The 20,134-nt window shown below is 47.5% G+C and overlaps 1 protein-coding gene across 4 annotated transcripts in view; it reads right to left on the reverse strand.

The window, feature by feature from the left end:
- The window catches only part of ASTN2 (astrotactin 2), a 264,246-nt gene that overhangs the window by 26,285 nt on the left and 217,827 nt on the right, over window positions 1-20,134 (reverse strand). For all 4 annotated transcript variants that reach the window (XM_048965614.1, XM_048965611.1, XM_048965613.1 and 1 more), the window contains one exon: window positions 8,812-8,953. In XM_048965614.1, coding sequence (XP_048821571.1) covers window positions 8,812-8,953 — 142 coding nt within the window. The remainder of the gene's footprint in view (window positions 1-8,811; window positions 8,954-20,134) is intronic.

Raw genomic sequence — 20,134 nt, forward strand, 5'->3', positions numbered from 1 at the left:
AGGGCTGGAAGCCTGTGATGTTGCAATGACGCAAACCAGACAGAAAAAAAATAATATGAAAGCATCCCAGCCCAGCAGCAGGCATTTCTGCTTGGGGTTGTGCAACAAGATTAAGAGCTGAGGCTGTTTCCATAAATACGGGGCAGCAGGAGATGCTCAGAAGAAGATGATGCCAGGGGTTGGTGTGTACAGATGTTGCTCAGGTCCCTGCTCTATGCACAGCCCTGGGGCTTCCCCAGCAGAAATCAAGAGCAGCAAATACGGAAGGAAAACAATAGGTTCTGATTCAAAGGTTGAACACCCCAGAAGGTCTACAGCCCAATGGGTCAGCAACAAGCTGCCCAAACAATGGCCTCAGCTATTTGGCAACCATCCGCCAGTGAAGGCAGCCTTCTTGATCTGGGCACAACTCCTATGGTGGCAGATCTCCACAGCTCCACCAGCTCATGCAGGGACGAAAGGACCCCTGCACTCCTATGCCTTCCAGCCTTCCCTCCCTGAACAAAGAGCAGTCCTCACCCTCTATGTCTTTTCTTAGAAACATTTAAATTATGACATAAGCTTTGGCTCCAAGGGCTTTCAGTGAAAGCCTGGGTATTTTCTTTCCTCTTTTCATAACAGAAACCATATTGCTGTATAATCAAATTTATCTCAGTCCTGATGAGCAGAGGGAAGTGTGTATGTGTGTGAGGTGAGCAGCAGTGATGAGGACATGTGTAGCTGGGGACTCTGCTCCTCAAGGCAATATACCTGTCCTTGGCAGTCCAAGGTGGCAAAGGACTGGAGCAGTAGGCAGCCAGGATCTGCCAAGCTCAGATTACGGGACAGAAAGCCAAGAAGTAGCATCCCTCATGAATCTCATCCTTACCTTCTGCTGCCACACTGGGCTTCTTGCCTTAGGCTGCAAGGGCATCATCTGATCAATAAAGGAGGAGCGGTTTGCATACAGTGACAGGGAGACCACAATGAATGATGTCACTGAGCCTCAAGTGAGATGCTCTAGTCAGTGCATTTCATCTCCTCAAGCTCTCTGTCAACAGCTATTGAGGCAGCCTTCTGGACACTTAGCAGAGGATACAGCTCGTTTTTAACACTTCTCTTCTACAGGTGGAAAAGCTCAGGAAAAAGCAGCTATTTCCAGGGTACTCAATGAATTTGAGTGTCTCCACTTTACACCAATCAAATCCATCACAAATTCAGCAGAAGTCAACAGGAGTTTTGATGCTTCCAAATTAGAGGTGCCCAAATTTTGCAAACCTAGTTTCAGCAGTAGCCACTTGGCTACTTAAGCACTAACATAGCCTGAGACAGGCAGTGAGGGCTGTGAACCCGTGCAGCAGAGAGATTCCTGTTGTCTTAGCACATAGTGAAAGAGCTCCCAAAATGTGGGATCTGCTTTTAAGCAAGAGTTAAGCTGCAGCTGAGGGGTTGCAGGCTATGCCTTATGACATTCCTGCTGCATCATCTGAGCCCAAGGCTAACCACGGTCTTGGAAAATACTACATCCTATCACTGCAGAAGGATCTGGGTCAGGCCCGACCAGCCTGGAGATGCCCAGGTGCACTCAGAACCTTCAATATACTCAGCTAAGGAGCTGAAGAAAGGAAAAGCTGAAAAGAGAGAAATACAAACTCGTTGGTGTGAAAGAATCACCAAACCCAAGGAACAACTCAAAGGCCACTTTCAAAGACCTACTGCGAATGATCCAGATCCTAGAGGCAAAAAGCCTCCAGGCTGCGGAAAGAACGACGCACAGGTAGGATATTGAGCCTTATGTTTTCACTTGGATCAGTGTCGCCTTTTAAGCTTGACATCTCCAGCCTCTGGGAGCTGATTTAGTCCGGGTACAGCTCTGTCTTCAGATCAACCCTGTGGGTGCAGTTGTACCCGAACAGCAAAGTCTCAGAGCAGCTTGTCATATCCTTCCTGTTGTGTATTTATGGGTAAAGCTGAGCTGCTTTTTGTTTCTCCTGAGGCTGGAATTAGGCTATAAAGAACTTGAATTATCTGCAAAGATCAGGCTGAGCTGCTACAGGGCCACTGAGCCCTGGCAGCAGAGGGGGAACTGCAGCTGGCAAAGAGGCACTGCTGCTGTGCAGAAAGGTCATCCTGCTATCAGATTGGCTCTGCTAGGGAAAAAGAAACACACTGAGGGCAAGAACGAAGGAGAGTGTGAGACACCAAATAAGTCTGCAGCGTTTTCACGGGCATGCCTCGACTTCCTTGATGTCAACTCTCAGATCTACAGCCCAGACCACCCAAGGACGTTAAGAAGATGAGGCCCCACTTTTGTGTATAATATATTGCACAGCCTCTGGGTAAAGAAACAACTCTCTGATGTGCTCTCCTGAAGAGGGGCTTGGGTGAAGTGTGAGTGAAGGCATCCCATGGTTCTCCATTCAGCTCCAGCCCAAGGCATACTGCTGCTTCCTGCCTCAGTTTCCCCTGCTAAGAAATGGTCAATAAGAACAAAACCACTTGTCCGTGTCCTGACTCGCTTCTCCTGTACAATATAAAAGAAACATGCACTGCAAGCAGTAAAATCCCTCTGTCCTGGAAGGGAAGTGGGTCCAAACCCCAACACTGCTGTAAGAATCAAATCAACACTGTCCTCAGCTTTCCAGTCTTAAGAAAACAAGGTGCTCTGCAACATGGAGAACTGAAGAACAAACCAAAGGGCTCCAACACAGCAGCACAATGCAATTTTTGCTAGCTTAGAGGCAAATCAAAGCCAGCAGTATCTGTGCTGGTATTTATATTGCATCTCTTGTACTTGCTCTGCCATTAGTCATTGGGATAAGACTTGGACAGATCTGTTAGTGGCATTAGGTTTCTACACATGGAGATAAAAATACTCTCCAAGTCCATAACTGTAAGGGGTGAGTAAATTCATGATGGGGAAGAGGTGGAACAGCAGAGGTCCATTTGCTTACCAGCAGACCAACAGGCCAAACCCCTCCTCTCCACCCCACTGCCATTTCCAGGAAGAATCCCCCATTTGCACACTTCTCCAGATGCAATTCCCTACCAACCATCAGGCTGTGGCTCCCCCTCCTCCTCCTCGCTCCCTCCACCCGCCGTCCTCCCATTGCCCAGAGGACAGATGCAACTGGGCCTGGACCCAGCCAAGGCTGGAGTTTGGGTGCCAAGAGATTTCAGAACAAAACCACCAAGAATGTTATTTCAATCCGGATGTCCTGAGGAAAGGGTGGGGAGGAGCTGGCCGCAGGAGGCAACAAAGGCTGTTCTGTTTCTCTTTGTGGCACGAGGTGGGAGCAAAAGCAGAGAATTTGGGAAGGATAATTTGGCTTTTCCAACAAAAAGTGAGGAGATGTTCATGTGCTTGGCAGGTCACAGACAGAAGGCTCCACAGAGGTCAGCAGAAAGGCAGCTCCTGATGCCAGATCTGTCCCAGGCAGCTGGACACTGTTAGGAGATGGATGTGAAGGAGGATTGAAGCACATACCCAACTTTTAGAATGGCAACGGCAAGTGTTGGAACAGACACACTGCAGTAGCTCCTGGAGGCCCTGCTCTGAGTCAGCCAGGCTGGGATGGACACAGACACAGCCATAGAACCATCTGAGTTGGAAGGGACCATTAAAGGCCATCTAGTTCAGCTCCCCTGAAATGAACACCTACAGCTCAATCATGTTGCTCAGAGCCCTGTCCATAGCAAGAGCAGCTTCTAACCTGAGCTCACAGCCCAAAGGAACAGAAAAACAGATGATTGTGAGTGAGACAAAGGGATCTGCTCACATCACCCCACAGAGCAAATGGCGAAGTTGGGAAGAGCCTCTTGCACCTTGCCTGACATGATGGAAGCAGGAATGTCTTTCATATGGCTCCCATACATGCATGCTTCCAAACAGGGTGGTAATAAAAGACATCAACGTCAGAAACTTCAACAAGAGTCCAACATGCATGGGATGTCACTGACATTAGCAGAGACTGTCTCCTCACTGTGCTGAGCCTCTGTCCTCCCTGTACAGACCAGGTCCCAGGGGACCAATCTTCCTCCACTACAGGGATCTGCACAAAGTCCACGTGGGCTCAGACTGCTCAGTGTTGGATTTACTTCAGCAAAAAAAAACGCACATCCAAGCCAATGTGTGGGCAGCCTGGTTCTGAAGTAACCCTGGTCTGCTGAGAAAGGAAGAGCCAGAAGTCAGAAGTTGGGATTTAGCAAGCACTTGTTCAACTCCTGAGTTGCCTGGCTTGAGTTTCTGCAAGCCAGGAATGCCTGAGAAGAAACTACAGCCATACATTGCTTAACTTCAGGAAGCTGGAAAGCATGTGGAATAGAAGAGGTAGATTCAGTGAAGCAGCACAGCTCCTGTGCACATGAGGGACTCAGCCAAGGGCTGTAACAGATGTGTTTTAACCCATGCCACTGAGCTATTTGGGATCTGTCTCTGATTTCTCCAGCACTCATTCATGTGTCTTCCTGACGGAAGACCAACAATAACAATTAGTATCATATAAGGAGCGGCAGACTGTTGCCAGCATTAGCAGACACTTGAGCACCAAGGGTTTCCATTCCACTTTTTATCCCAGCTATGCATACGGCAGAGGTCAGTCAACATTAATCAGTCTTGTTCTGAGCCAGCTCCTTCAGTGCGTTCAGCTTTGCTGAATTGCAATCGCTGTCTCTCAGTGCTACAAAGGATCCCAACATTCAACCACTTTGTCTCCTTCCTTACACCCACCCAAAAGAAGTGTTTTCACTGCGTGATGACAGGCTAAGCCCAGCCATGCTGGAGGTGGCCTCCAGGCCAACAGGCATCTGTGCTGGCTGAGCAGGGCATGTGGGTCTTGGCCAGGAGCCTTGCATTGCTGCTCTGAGCTCTAAATCCACTTCCATCCCATTGGAGGGCCTGACCTTCATCCACCTTCCCAACACTTCTGAAACTCACTCTCCCAGATTCCCTGGGCTGGTTTGGGATCACACATGGGAAACCCTATGTGGGCCAGCAAAGGGAAGGTAAATGTGAGCTGCTTGTCAGCGCATGAACACACTTCCTAAGAAAGGCTCTGGGAGGGATCCTGATGACTTCCATATTATTTCCAGTAAATTTTGTGCTGATTCTTGGCACAAACACCGGAAATGAATAGGCTAGGTCAGGAATGTAAATAAAGCGAAACATTGGGATTTAATCTAATCTATAATTATAGTATCTGTGGTGCAGGGAAGAGGTTGGTGACTGCAGCTCCATAGAGGAGCCAGAGGGGGGGTTTATTTCCCTTTCCAAATGTTCCATTTCTGGCTCTTGGTGTTTCCCCAAGCATCTGAAACAATCGTGCTGGGTTGGCAGGGCTGCTTTCCGGCAGCCCATCAGGTACAGCTCAGCAAAGAGGCATCCCCAGGCACCCAGGGGATGGGGAGGTGAGAAGCTGAGACAGTTGAGCTGGACTGGAGGCTCAGGGAGGCTGTGGGACGCACAAGGGAAGCTTCTGTCTCAGCAGCAAAGAGCACTGTTGGGTTTGTAGGCTGTTGAACTACGTAAGGACCATGCGCTATGCAAGGTCAGTCCTCCAGGCTGAATTTAACCTCCACATGTGGGCATCCACATCAACCATATACCTCAGCCAATGGCTACTTATAGCCTTGATGAAGTGGACTACTTTCCATCATCTCAACCCCAGTGTACTACAGGCAGGGGAAAGAAAAGGGCTGACAGGAAACATATGTCTGTCAGTCTGAAAATGCAAAGGACAAAGAAATCAGTTCTCCTTTTGTTAGTGCGTGTTTTCAAATTACAGAAGTCTCAAAAGCAGAGGAATCAATCTGACTGCTTGTTTGCTTGTTTGTAGAGCATTTTTTTGGATTTGTTTTTCATGTGCAAGCCCGGCTTTGATCTCAGGGTGGTAATATGCCAAACAAGTGGCCAACAGAAGTGAAACTGCCGTAGGTACTACAGAAGAAATGGGACAGGACATCAGATGCATTTACAAAGCAGAAGAGACTCCCATGATCTCACAGCCCCCCGCCTCAGTGGTACCCTCAGACTACTGAACAAGCAAAAGCATTTGCTTTTGAAGAGCTCCAATGCTGCAGGATCTGTGTGCTCACCTACCAGCCTGGAGAAAAGCACAGATCCCTGCCGAGCTGCTACAATCAGGATTAATACCAGCTTGGAGCCTTCCAACAAAGCTATTTTTTTTTCCCCACAAAAACAAATGAAACAAGCAGAAGAAATTCAATTTCAGAAGTGACCTCGTGCCCGTGTTTCTGTTGTTGTTATGTCCACGCGGGCTCAGAACAGAGTGTTAGCCTCACATTTCCCTGTTCTGGCTTTCTTCATGCTGTGTCGCAACTGTATGGACATCTGAACAGAAGAATATTTAATGTGTGTACTTATGTATCTGAGAATGCACAGATGCTAAGTAAACACGTTCTGGTTGGCTCTCAGACTGGAGCAAACGTGTGTGCACTGGATGTGCAAGCACAGCAGGGTTTGCAAACACATTGAGCATAGGAGTGTTGGTCCAGGCAGGTGTCCTGGTGCACACAGCAGCAGATGCTGAGCAAAGGGGGATGTGGTGTGTGTGTGCACGTTTTGCATGGCCAAGAAAGCAGGTCTGTGCCCCACACATGCCAGCACATACGTGTGCCTGTACATATGCATGTAAGCGTGAACAGTCCTGAAAATTGGACGCCAAGCCCTGCTGAGCATGAGCTAGTGGACAGAGCCAATGCATCTGTGCATCACCCTGTCCTCTCCCAGCAACTCTGCCCTGTCTCTGCAGAAGTAATAGGGCCAAAGCCTTCAGGTGCCAGGGGACTGATGCCTGCTGGCTCCCCATGCAGAGCTGCTGTCCCTCGCCTTGAGACACCTGCCAGGAGCAAATCCAGGACACAGGGCATCGCCAAGCCCTGCTTGTCCCCACCACAGCAGTGTGACGCAAGACCTTGAAGCAGAAGCCTGGCTTTGGCCACAGGGATGACACAACCCTGAACAAAGCCTCCCACCCAAAGTTCTCCTAGCCCTCTATAGCCATCAGGACTTAGATCACAGAGCCCCCGAAGAGACGAGTGAGTGCAATTATCCCTGCCCAGCAGATGGGGAAGATGATCTGGCAGTGTGGGCTGCCAAGCAGCCAGATCTCCTGGCTCCCAACCCCACACCCCCCATCCAACCCAGCAGCTCGTCCCGCGCCTGGCGCTTTGGCAGCTGCAATCGCTGATAGCTCACAACCTACTTTATGGGCAGTGGGTCATTAGCGAGCTCTGCACTTGTTCCAGGCTTTCCCTGGCACCTTTTCAGAGCGATTCAGTTCCCAGTGATATTAATAATTATATTTATCCATTATAGATATTTAACAAGAAAACATTTAAAATGACGAAATGGAGAGAGGAGCCTTCTCCTGGACGCCACTCTACTTGAGAGATACAAAATAAAGGCTTTGCCATCTTTGGAGGCTGTCAACATATTTAACTTCAGGGCGGTGGAGGGGGAGGCAAAGGGAAAGTATTAATCAAGATCTTAAAAAGTTCTCGCTGACAGACCATTTGCCAGCTCTTGCTTTAACTGCTTTTGTGGTCCCATAAAAAGTTTCATTACTCACTACAAAATGTGTTTTAATTATTACAGTCGCTCTGACATTAAGCTCTGGATGTTTCTCTCTTGCTTACTCCGTCTCTCCTTCATCTCCTTGCCTCCTTTTTATTCCTCTTCTTTTTTTCTTTTTTTCCTCTTCTCTGACTCTCCCAACTCATGCCATCCCCCACAGGACAGAGGATGCCACAGCTAGAGAAGAGTCTGAAGATCTCAGATCCCCAATGGGAGAGAGCTGACTGAATTCCTTGGCATCGTCCTTCCCACAGACTTCAGCATTTTGGGACCTTTTGGATAGAATCATTAATAACAGAACCACAGAATGGCTTCAGTTGGAAGGGACCTCAAAGGTCATCCAGTTACAACAACCTTGCCAAGGGATATAGGCAGCAAAACTCCTCAGCATCACAAGGATGCCATGGCTGCAGCAATGAGGACAGGAAAACATGGGTGTGCTCCAATACAGCACACACCTGCTGAGTGTCCACTGTCCCGTTCTGGGGGATTAAAAATATAATGGGGAGCATGCTGCTGCATCTGCCTCATGGCTCTGATCTGCCTCCTCCACGCCTTCAGGTCCCTGCCTTCAATCCATCTCCACGTGCTCTTCTTTCCCATGGAAACTTACTCCTACTTTCTTGATCAGACACCCTTCAAACTACAGTGAAAGAGAAGTCAATAGTTGGATGCTGAAATTATCCTTTTGGATACGAGTTACTTCGTAAGATTCAAACAAAAAATCCAGTCTCATGTTCTCATATGTGTTATCTCAGATGAGCCAAGTGATTAAGAACATCAGCATAGGTGTGACCATGCATCCCTACAGAAGTGACTGGATGGTGGGCAGGTGAACTTGGTGCTTGAACTCTCCAATCTGGTACACGTGTCTTAGTGAGACAAACAGCAACTGATGTGAGCAGCCCCTCTCACATCCTTGACATCTTGCACTCTCATCTGACCAGGAACATGACCAGTGTGTGCAACATCAGCTTGGTTTGTCCATGTAAGACCAACTCATCGCACCTGGAAGCCCATCACACTGGACACGTAAGTGGAATCTCCCACAGGCTCCCAGTGCCTCCAGTGCTGTACTGGCAGATACTGGTTTTCCATTTCACTGGTTGAGCCCAACACCCAAAGCAACAGCCTCACTGTTTGTCCACTGTCTGGTGTAACACTGTGTTGACCAAAAAGGATAATAACCATCAGGTAATCCCATTGCCCAGAGGACCTCCCCACATGCCTTTCCTTACTTGTAGAGACCATCTGGTTCCAGGCACTTGAAAATAACTGAGTAGAGGCTGGTTTCAGGGACATCTCCATGGCTCCGACCCGCTGCCACACAGGACGTTGCAAGGCCAGAAAGCAAATCATCTGCAAAGCTTAAAGATTCTCCTGCAGAGCAAAGAGACGAGAAAGACCAAAACATCAGTACAGGTGCAAATTACCACTGGACATCGACAAAATAATGCAGGAACATCTCTACAGAGCCCAGCTTAAGGGGAAGCAACAACATCCAGCTGGAAGGAATGGCCCCACGTCTATGTGGAGAATGTTGCTTGGGCACAAAGCAAGTAGAAAAGACATTCAGGCCAAGAGCTGTAACTGGGATCCACAGCAGAAACTGTGCCCAGTGCTAAGTCAGAGCTTGGGAAAGTGTTCAACGAGCACAGCATCAACACATGTGGGACCACCACCAAGGAGGGCCCCATGTCCCTGGGACAGCACAGATACCCACGCTCAGCAGGGCCCTCCTGCCCTGAGAGCACTTCCAGTTCTCAAAAAGGGACATGGCCTTTTTCAGAAATTCCCTGTCACTGTGAAATATGTTTCAGCTATGTGAGATTATCAAGCAAGGAGACGTTTATAGAGCTTGGATGTAATTGCTTTCAATGTGCTGTTTATTTTTTTATTCATTCAGTGGAAATCAGTAGCTTTGCACTCCCTTTCATGTGCTCTCCACCGGCTCCTGGAGCTGACTGCTGCAGCGCTCGGCTCAGCCGCACTGAAGGACATTCGCCCCATTACAGGCATTCAAAGAAAAAGAATAACAATTAAAAAACCACTGAAAGACTTTTTTTTTTTTTGTCTTCTGGTTTATAAAGCTTATTAAACGCTTAGATCACGACCCAGCTGAAACTGAAAATGTCCCATTTATTAAGCTCTTTGGACCTGATTATTCACTGCTGTGCAAGCTGGCTCCTCGCACTGAAGATGCTGAGCATTCCATTCCCATTTTGCATCCGTGTAACCGAAAGCTCAAGGTACCCAGCAGTACAAATCCTGAGCAGCTGCCCTGGTTGTGCCCTTGGAGAACCAGAGAGAGGGCGGCTGCAGCTGCTGGGATCAGCAGAGCTGGGCCCAAGTTGCAGCACTGGGTACTCGTGCACATGTAAATGTCAAAGCACCGCAGCAGAGATTGGAAAATTCCCTTCTCAGCACATTTCTCCCTTTATTCTTCTGTAAGCAAAATTAAGTGAGGACTACTGAAGTGAAGCACAAGTCTAGTCTCTCGGTATAGACTGTAAGAAATATCCCACTGGTATGCCCAGCCCAGAAAGCCTCATTGTGTGGCCGGATTACCCAGGTAGAAGAAAAAAAACCATCCTCCTCAGCCCCCCCAGGCCGTGTTTGAGTCGTCTCAAGATACACAATTCAGTAACAAATGTCCCCCTTGGCTAGAGAAAAGAGCAGCAATAAATACTTTTCCTCCCTAAAGGAATCCAAGCCTTAATTATTCATTTTAATGCTCCCAGCACGACTTGTTCTTTCCAAACGTTTTTCAGGCAGCTGTCACCAGGTTCCAGAGTTTACCCTGGCTACCAGAGCTGGGGCTGTACCACAGCCCAGGTCAACTCAGCGGGCAGGTTGGGTTGGCAGCCCAAAAGTCACTGCCTGGAAGTTGCACAGCCTTCAGCAAGTCCCTCAGCGCTGGGGTGATGGTTTAAACAAACAAACAGCACTCTACTGCACATCTCCAATTCTCATTTCCATCCCTTCCCATTATGACATCGGGTTGGGCTCGGGAACTCCTTGTCACCAGAAGTCACTGAGGACACTGTCACCATGGATGAATCACTGACACGTAACGAGAAAACAGCACCAGAGTGTGCTGCTGAACTATGGAAAGACCTTTTGATCCTCTTCAGACCTCAAACAACTGCTCTTTGGATGAGAAAGAAACTTCATGGAGGGCAGACAATCCCATGGGTGTCTCTGTGGGCATCCCACATCTTCCTCTGGAGCACTCATAGCCATCTACCCTGCCCCTGGGTCAAGTCTGTCTGGCAGCTCCTACAGCATTACTAAAGATGTCGGTGTTTGTTTCATTTTGTTGAGTTTTCATTGCAGCACTTTCTTCATTTCCTTTCCTGGCTCCCTTGGACCCTGCTCTTTGCAAGCTGGCTATTTATTTGACCCAGTCACTGCACTGCCCTGGGACCAAAAACCAAGTCAGCCCCTAGACACAGACCAGGAGCTTGTCAGCTGGATATACCTAAGGCAGCACGTGTGTTTGCCAGCCTTGCAAGAGGATGACAGACCATGAACCTACCAAGTGAAAGTAGACCTGGGGTGCTGCAGCAAGAGAGCAGTACCCAGCTGGCTGCACAAAGCCCAGACAAGGGCTCAGCAGGAGGGCACCGCGTTGCATTGCTCCGCCACGCTCACGAACAAGACACAGGAAAAAGCAAGAGAGGAGGCTTCACAGGGAGATAACAAAAGGCACAAGTTTAGCGTGCGTGCGGAGAGATAAAAAGAGCAAGAAGAGGAACGCAGCTCTGAGAATGCACCACCAGGGCAGGGGCTCAGATGGAAACTAAATATTTAGGCTAATGGGCAGTAATGGCACAAGAAAGTAAATTGGAGATGAATAGATGGTCTACTCCTGAGAAGGACAAATAACCTAAGTATCTCTTCGGAAAGAGTTTGATCATTTTATAAAAGGGATTATATGGATAAGTAGCTTGTGATGGAAAGCAATGGAGCTTCTCTTTCCCGTCTGGACCTGTGTTCTCACACACCCCGCCAGCAAATATAAAGAAGGATTTCAGCCTCCCAGAGCAGCCCTGGAGCGCAGTCCTTCTAGACTGCTGGAGTAGCTTTGCTCGCATTATTAAATTTCAGTAAGAATTCAGAAAGATTCTCTGCAGAGTAAATGATAGCTAAGTAGATCATCTCTGTGGAGGAGGAGATATTTTATTGACCAGACAGACATCTGTGCCCTTCATTAATAGCAATAAATAATTGATGTCACACTAAATAAAGCAATGAGCTGTTACAGATATCAAGGACAAATAACCATCTCTTGTGAGGATGCCTCACCTGTGTTCACTTCTCAATGGCAAGAAAACCAAACCGGAGCTCAGTGCCACTATATTAAGTGCTGCTCACAGAGCCAAAGAAGGTACTTCACACACTGATTACAGGCAGTGGAGAAATAGTGCTCAGCACTGGGCTAATCATACACCAAATTCATGCCAGAATCTCTTCCATGCCATTGCCTTCCCAAGACCGGTCAGCCCCAAAGCACCCAGTTCCCCAGGCAGCTTTAGAATACCAATCTCTGCTCTGCTAATGACCCTCAGAAAGATGCAGCTCTCTCCAGGCATTTTCCTTCTCTCCAGTACAACTCCTCACTGTGCCTCATCCTCTTCTACAGATGGGGCTGTGGAGTTTGGCAAACTTCCTCTCTTCTGTTTTGTAAACATGACTCTTATACTAGCTGTGGTGTCACAGTGAGTCAGTGTTCTCCCCAAAACAGAAGGAAATAACAGCATGCTTGGAACCTGCTGGGAGTTAGCTCTACTGCGTGAAGCTTTGCAGTCTAATGGCCCAAAGCTGCTCACGCCAAGGCATGCCGTAGGTCAAGCCACAGTGATGGCTCTGGGAGAGACAACAAGGAACCCAAAGGATGTCTGCTCTGGTGGACAGTAACCCAGCTTCCACCCACTGCAACCTGTGCCAGTGGGCCAGCAGCCTCAGGCAGCACGTGGGATGAACTGCTCACCATCCATCCTATTGAATGCAATGGAGTTATGGCACTGAGCTCCACCAGACTGAACTGAAGAGAGCAGGGCCAGGAGCCTTGGTGAGGTTGGAGGAGCAAAAGGGACCTTCAGAGATGCTCCCACACCTCCAGGGAGGTGCTGTGAATCCAAATGGCAGAGTAGAAGAGAGGAGACCTGTGCTGAGATTGACCTTGGAGATTCCTAGAAAGATCACGAAGGGGAAAGCAGAAAGGCACCAACATCTCTGTCTCGACAGCTTCTTTACTAGACTGAATTGAACCAACCCTGCAACGTTACCAGCCACTTTCTTCTGATTGTGGTTTTCTCTCTGTCTTTCTGCCTTTTGTTTTTTTTTCAACCTGTTTTCAATTTACTCTTGTGGCATCTCTGACTGTGACCTCATTCTGGTACTTAGGGGGGAAAAAAAAAAAAAGAAAAAGAGAGTGTCCTTTAGAAAAGAAATGAAAGAAATCATATTTTATTTAGCTTGGTTGGTTTTGAAGCTTTAGCAGAAGAAAGATTAACCTTTTCTGCCTAACTTAATGAAAACAAGGAGAAAGCCTGTATGGATAAATAAATATCTGTGTGGGTATGGAGCAGGCATGATCGTGTTACAGCCCCGGTGGAGCTGTAATAGGGAACAGGCGCGTTCCTGCACAGCGGCTCCCAATTCCCTATCCATTTTCAAGGAAAGAAAAACAGAGTAGAATGTCAGAGGCCCAAGTGGGCATGAACGAGGAAGCCCAGGGAAGGCAGATGGGGCCCTGCGAGGACTTCTGTCCCCGGCTGTGACCTCCAGAGCGAGGCCAGCAAAGCAGATGGAATAAAAGGCCCTACTCCACTTTGCTCTTGCCAGGTTTTGTTTCCTGAAATGAGGAAACAAATGGCACTCCGAACCCTCCAAATCTGTCATGTTTTGGGGCAGCTCATCACACTCTTTTCTTGCTCCAGGGCTCTGCCCCTGAAGAGAGGAGGATATCAGGAGGTCTGTGAGCAGAAGGCCTGGAGCAGTACTGGGGAGGGGAGAGTGGGGAGCAGGGCTGCTCCTTCCCAGCACGCCATACCTGGGCTGAATGAGCTCCGGGTCTGGCTCCTGATGGGAGAAATCAGTGAGAAGTGGTTCATCTTGGAGGCGAAGGGCTGATTTAAATCAGTGTAACATAACTTCAGGCATCAGAGTTGCTCTTATTTACATCAGCAGATGGCCTGTCTTCCGCCTTGGAGAACACTAAAAGCAAAACGTCCCCACTGATGCTGGTGGAAGGATGTCAAAATCTCTTTCCCTGCAAGGTGTGCCAGACTGTACTTTAGTTATTACTGAAAAGTCTTCTGCCCACATTCTGGGAGCACCCACTCTCGCTGTCCTCCTGTGTTACGTGGAGCATGCCTAAACCCCCATGCCCAAAAATCCAAGAAGTCCCTTCTTTGTGGTGACTTCTCCAATTTCTCTGGCTAGACACAAGTCGTCCACACTGAAATGGAAAAGCTAGTGATTACTCTGTGCAACTTCAGGCACAATTAGTGCCTTACTTGCTAACTTGTACAATGGCACAAATTACAGCACTTCTCTGAATGACTTTACTTTGCCTAAGTTATGAATTTGGGGGAAGTTCCTTCACACATCTGTGCATTACTAGATACATCAAGAATGATGAAAGGTTCTCCTCTGGGCTTCCCAGTTCTTCTGCTGATGCTGCATTTGTAGATGGCTGAATTTAAGGAGCAACATTTTAGCTGAGCTAAGAGCGAAAACTGCATTCTAGTGCCACAGAAATCCCATGAATGGCTTCACTGGTTCTCTCCAAGGCCACAACTTACTGCATGAGCAGCAACCACGTGGAACTGAAGGATGGGCTGTCTTGCACCGTTCTTGTCAAGAGCAGCCAGTTGCACAGAAAGAAAATGGTCTTAATTTGGATGAGCTGCAACATTCTGAAAACATGATGCACAAGGTTAATCATGAGTGTATTCTTCCTCTAGGGTTATTATAGGACTCACTGCTCTTTCACCTGAGCTCTCCACACACACTGCTTATCACAGTGCTTTCACAGTCAGTCTCTAAGACCTTGGAAAAACTCCTTCAACTCACATAAAAATGCATTGCCTCCTCCATCTCCCCCAAGGCAGTATGCTGTTGGAGGAGAATGAGAATTAATGCATTTCACTCTGTACTGTGAGCCCTCCAGTATTTCTCAGGGTTCACTGGGTTGCTAAGGGTCAACCACAGCCAGACACAAGCAGACTCTGCTTTGCTTGGAGCCATCCAGACATAAGCCAGTTCCAATCTCAAAGCCACGTATTCATGTATTCACATTAGCATGGTAGAGAGTCCAAGTGAATGCACGTATTCCCTTGGAGTTAGTTTTGGACTCTGCAACATGTTAAAAGTTACTTGATTTCAAGGCAAAGTAGGAACCCATTTGTGCTGGGAGTTGTGCAGACACAAAGAAAAGACATGATGAGCTCTGTCCTCAAACACTTCTTGTCTGGGAGAGGATTTTATCCACCACTTCAGATCTAATTCCCATCCCCATTCTTGCTTTCCTTTCATTTTTAGTTTCTTTTGAATTAGAGGTTTCTCAACAACAGACCAGTGGCCTAGAGTCCCCAGGGCCCATGGTCAGCAGTCTGCAGATCATCTAGGGACTGCATGGAGCCTTATGTCCAACAGGAAGCCCACCTGCCCCGCTACAGCCCAGTCACTCCTCTGCTGCACAAACTGGTCTTTCAGATATTTCACAGACAGCAACTAGCCCTGTATCATAACATCTCAACACAAGTCAGCAGCATGTCGTGACAGCCAAGAGGGCAAACTACATTTTGGGGTGCATTAGACTGGAAGGCATGTCCTATGAGGAGCAAATGAGAACACTTAGTTTGTCCTTAGTCTAATACTTAGGAGGAAAGAAGAGGAGGCCAAGTGTCAACAAAATAGCTCTCTACAATCCCCCAAAGAGGGGAACGGGAAAGGGATGAGATGACGAGATGAAACTGCCTAGTTTAAGTGGCCCTAGTGATATTCAGACATTATGTCCTACATACAAACTTGTCTACTACACAATCATCCTAACTTGCCTTGTATATTATGGTTTATGCAGAAATCGGGGGATATCCGCCAAACAGGAAGGGCTGCTCCTTCATTTCCAGCTCTGCTGAACAGTCCCTAATCTTTATTTTCAATTCTTTATGACCAAATGCTACAGTAGTTCGCACGTAACCACAGTGGCTGACTTCGTCTGCTGGAGATGAAGCCTTTGGAGAGGACACACATGCATACGTGCATGAACACTGACACTCCACCAGCCTCAAATACCAGATTAGCAGGAGAGGTAAGAACATTTCCTGGGAAGAAGTTCAGGGTACAATTGACCTCTACAAATATGATTATTTTGGGTGATTTGTCAAATCAAATTATTGTAAGCCTATGCTGAAAAGCCATCAGCTGATCTGTGCTTCAATTCATCTCGCACATTTTGGACTTGTGAGTTCAGCAGATTCCTTCCATATCATCACTGTTTCCTATCCTTCCACCTGGTCCCTTCTTACGCTTCTACTGGGAAATGGACCAAACCGTGCACCAAAGTTCACTGCCTGAAGTGGCAATCAATTCAAAGAAACTATTCTTCAGTTAGCCCCATTTATTCCAAATAGTGGCAACATGCACAGATGCAGATGTTCACAGACAATTAGTGCTAAGACTTTGGACCAGTATATTTAGAAGGGCTCAGCACACACAGCTGCAGCCAGATCTGCAGCTTGTTAGCCAACGAACACTTACAGAAATTGGTCCTGATGGAGAGACCTGCATGGAAGCAGACCTCTTACTTGGCCCTAATGTTCACTTTTGAACATTTGAGAATGTGGGGGCAGATACTCAGTTCATAAAATCTCCTGTAGCTCCCTTGAAGTCAATGGAACAATAACAATTTACACTAGCTGAGTTTCTGCATCCTGGCTGTGAGCTATTTGGAACAACTACACCATAATGATTATTACAGATATTTCAGATCACTTGTGTGAGATGGATAGGAGAACACCACTGCACAGGAAAATAGAGTTGGTTTGCTATGATTTCCAAAGAATTATGAACCCATATCTTGCAAACATTTACACGTGTTTAGCTCTATTCATGTGAGTTGTTCCATTACACCCATGCGCCAGATAAACTAATGTACATGTCTGAGGAACTGAGGTTAAACCTTGTGAAAACACAAGTGAGTTCTAAATATTTTTGTAGATTTGTTCAGTTGCCTCACATTCAGCCTGGAAGGCATGTCATTTCACCGTGCTTCTTTTATAACTTCCCATTTATCCAAGCAGCATCACAGGAGAAGCCAAACATGATAAAAGTCAGGAAGAAGCGATTATCTGACCAAACTCTGAATCTAGAAAACACCCACCCCTTTGGGTCTAATGCATCCAAGAGCTGACATCTGCTCATGAACAAGGAATTACCTGGGTAACTAACGTATATATTCACAAAGACGATGCAAAGAAAGGGTGTTACTTTTTAAAGGCAGCAGGTTTGGGGCTAGAACCCAGACATTCAGTCCAGGCTTTCGTCTCTGAAAGACCATTAAACCCTTTCAATGATTAAAGAGAATCCGGGCACTGAGGATGCCTGCCACAAGCACGCAGCAGGGCACTGGCACAGAAGGAAGGAATTCTGCTCTGAATTTTAAGTCACAATTCCTAGAAACCAAGACAAATCAATCCTGGCATCCACAGGAACAGGGAGCTGCTAGTAGCCAGGACAGCCCTGATGGATGACGCCTCCGGGAACCCATCTCACCATAGACCTGCTCTGGTGGGAAAAATGCTTTGCCTCCTAGATGTCCTTGGCAAAGGCAGGTATTGGGCATGCTCCTCATCCCCAGAAGTGCTGGGTCCGTGGGAGACACGTCATCACCAGCAACTGTGCAACATCTTTCAACCCAAAGGACAAAAGACAGATTCCCTGAATAAGCAGAGAAGGATTAAGCCAAGTGGTAAATGGATTCCAGGGCTTCTCCAGGATCTGTGCTGACGAGGAAAGCCAGCGCCAGGTAGCCAACCCAGAGTTTGTATGGAAAGGTTATCACTTCTCTCTTTTCTTCAAAACTGTAAATAGAACCCAAACGTTGCTTGGGCCATGTTAGGAAGATAAGGTGAATCTCTCCCGTCCCTTGCAAAGCCTGAAATAGAAGCCCCACCGCTCCCCATCCTGAGCATCAGGCATAGCATGCTGACATTTAGCAGTAGGGAAAATTACCCAAACAACAAACCATCTCGGTCTCTCTTCCTCCCTCCCTTTCCCTGATCCCTTGGAAAATATTCATAAAGTGAAGAAGTGGAAAACAAAACAAAACAAAACAAAAAACAACACCCAAACCCCAACAACCGAAACCCAGCTCTCCTTGGGCTGTGGAAACAACATGTAGAGCAGAACAGTGAGTCAGGCTCTGCTAACTGAGCAGTCCTGAAGCAGAGATGATTCACCAAAGCAATGAGAGCGAGAAGGTAGAAGAGACCAAAGAGAGGGTGGGGAAAGCAAGTTGCATCCAAAAAGGGGAGGAAATAAGAAATGAAACAGTTCCGGGTGGCATGCACCTTGCTCTTCATCAAACAGCACTCAGCTGGAAGTGAGTCAGGATGATTCACTTGATAATGGCGAAATTGTTCCCCTGGTGCTCTGTCCAGCCTTTTTTTTAAGAGGAGGATGGAAGAACAGATGTAAAGCTTCAATTCATCCCCATCCCCTGCCCTTCTCTCTCTCTGCTGATGCTCAGTGCAGCCTCCCCTCCTTGCTGCCTCTGCATCCACCGCTCCATCCCCTGGAACTGTGGCAGCAGTACTCTGTTTTCCCCATAAAAGATGCTTTCAAGGAGATGAGAAAAGCAGGACCTGCTGAGGAGCACAGCATGCCGTGGGGAGGCCCTCCTGGATGCCACTGGCACAGAAAGCACACTGTCACAGAAGACAGGGAGGAGGATGCCTGGAGGGAGACTCTGCCTGCCAAAATGGTCTCCTGCTATCCTCCCTTCATCCTTCCTCCTCAGCTGTCCCCTCTCCTTCTATCTAAAATTCAATGGCAAAAATCTTGCTCTAAAAAAAACCCACTACATAGATATAAATAAATATTTAAAAAAAAAAAAGGCAACCCAAAAACCAAAAAACCTCCCTCTCGAGCTCACAATGAGAGCTGTAAAACCTTTTTCAGCTTGGAAAATTCTCCTGGTCAGTTTTTCCTACTGTTTAATCCCCGCTTTGAGTTACACAGAATGAGTAAACACATTTTATAAGGTTCTAATTCATACCTAGCCCATACAGTTTATAGCTTAGCATAGTAAAATATACAGAGACACACACTTTTTATACATATATATATACACGCTCACACACACGTGTGTAGAACAGCCTCTGTCCCACTCCTGAGAGCCTCCCAGCAGCAGGTCTGATGGCTCCGACATGTGCTGGGCACTGAAAGCAACCTGGCATGCTCAGGTGTGAGCGGGGTGGCCTGGGGAGCCGCTTCCACTCCAGATTCCTACAACCTCCTTTGTAACAAATAATTACTCTGTCTCGTTAAGGAACCAGTGCAATTCACCTCTCTGCTAAGGAACACCGCCACGTGGCATCCCAGGGACAGAAGATGTGGACCCAATGGCTTTGGCACCTGGATGTCACCCGAAGGCAGGAGATCTTTACTACTGTTGGCTAAAGAGTTCTCTCTAGCATTGGTCTGAAGAAGGCGGCTTCTCTTGAGCTTTTGTGCTCCTAATGAACACAAAACGAAGCAATGTGTGGCAGCTGGGAGGCTCAAAGCCATCCCTGAAACCCCTGAGCATGAAGACAAGATGGCACCACAAATACCTTCCAACAACGATGGCCACAGTTGGCTGAACCCAGGGGAATAATGCCGTGTCCATTTTTATTTCTCCTTATTCTTTCTGCCTGCTGTTGCTGTCAGAACCAAGGCTTCAGTCTTTCAAGTGCAGACTTCGGTTTCAAGACTCAGATTATTCTGGGAGTTTTTCAGCTACGCAGTCCTTCCAAAGGTGTGGAAAAACACTGCGGGTCCTCAAGGTTCAATCAGCACAATTCAGACCCACCTCAGTCAGTTCACTGATAGCTTGCGTCACACGAAGGCAAAGACAAAAGCCATTGTTCAAGTGAGTGGTTGGAAGCTGCTTCCAGGCACACCAAATGTGAGATGTGGGCTCCAGGCCCCATCATGCTATCCTCTATTTTCCTCCTCCTCTGAGAAAATAAAACGAGTGTTTATTTCCTGAAAGTTCTGCTCGGAGAAAGGGCAAAACTCTCCTCCGGGAGCCAAGTGGCTGGAAAGGGATGGCAGAGGCAAATATTTGCTGAATTTGTCAATGAGCTCTTATTCCATTTTTCTTATTAATATTTATTTAGACATAATGTGAGGGGAAACCTGCTCAGACCACAGCAATGTGGGAGATTCTGCTGTTATTCTCCTCATGCCAGCTTCTGGTGGGGAGGAGGAGGGGAGGAAAAATGGAGAAAAAAGGAGAGTGTCAGGGGGGTCGTGCAATCCAGAGAAAGCCACGGGCTTTTGTGT

Source organism: Lagopus muta, chromosome 19 (genome assembly GCF_023343835.1).
Source record: "Lagopus muta isolate bLagMut1 chromosome 19, bLagMut1 primary, whole genome shotgun sequence".
In the NCBI taxonomy this organism is placed as follows: Eukaryota; Metazoa; Chordata; class Aves; order Galliformes; family Phasianidae; genus Lagopus; species Lagopus muta.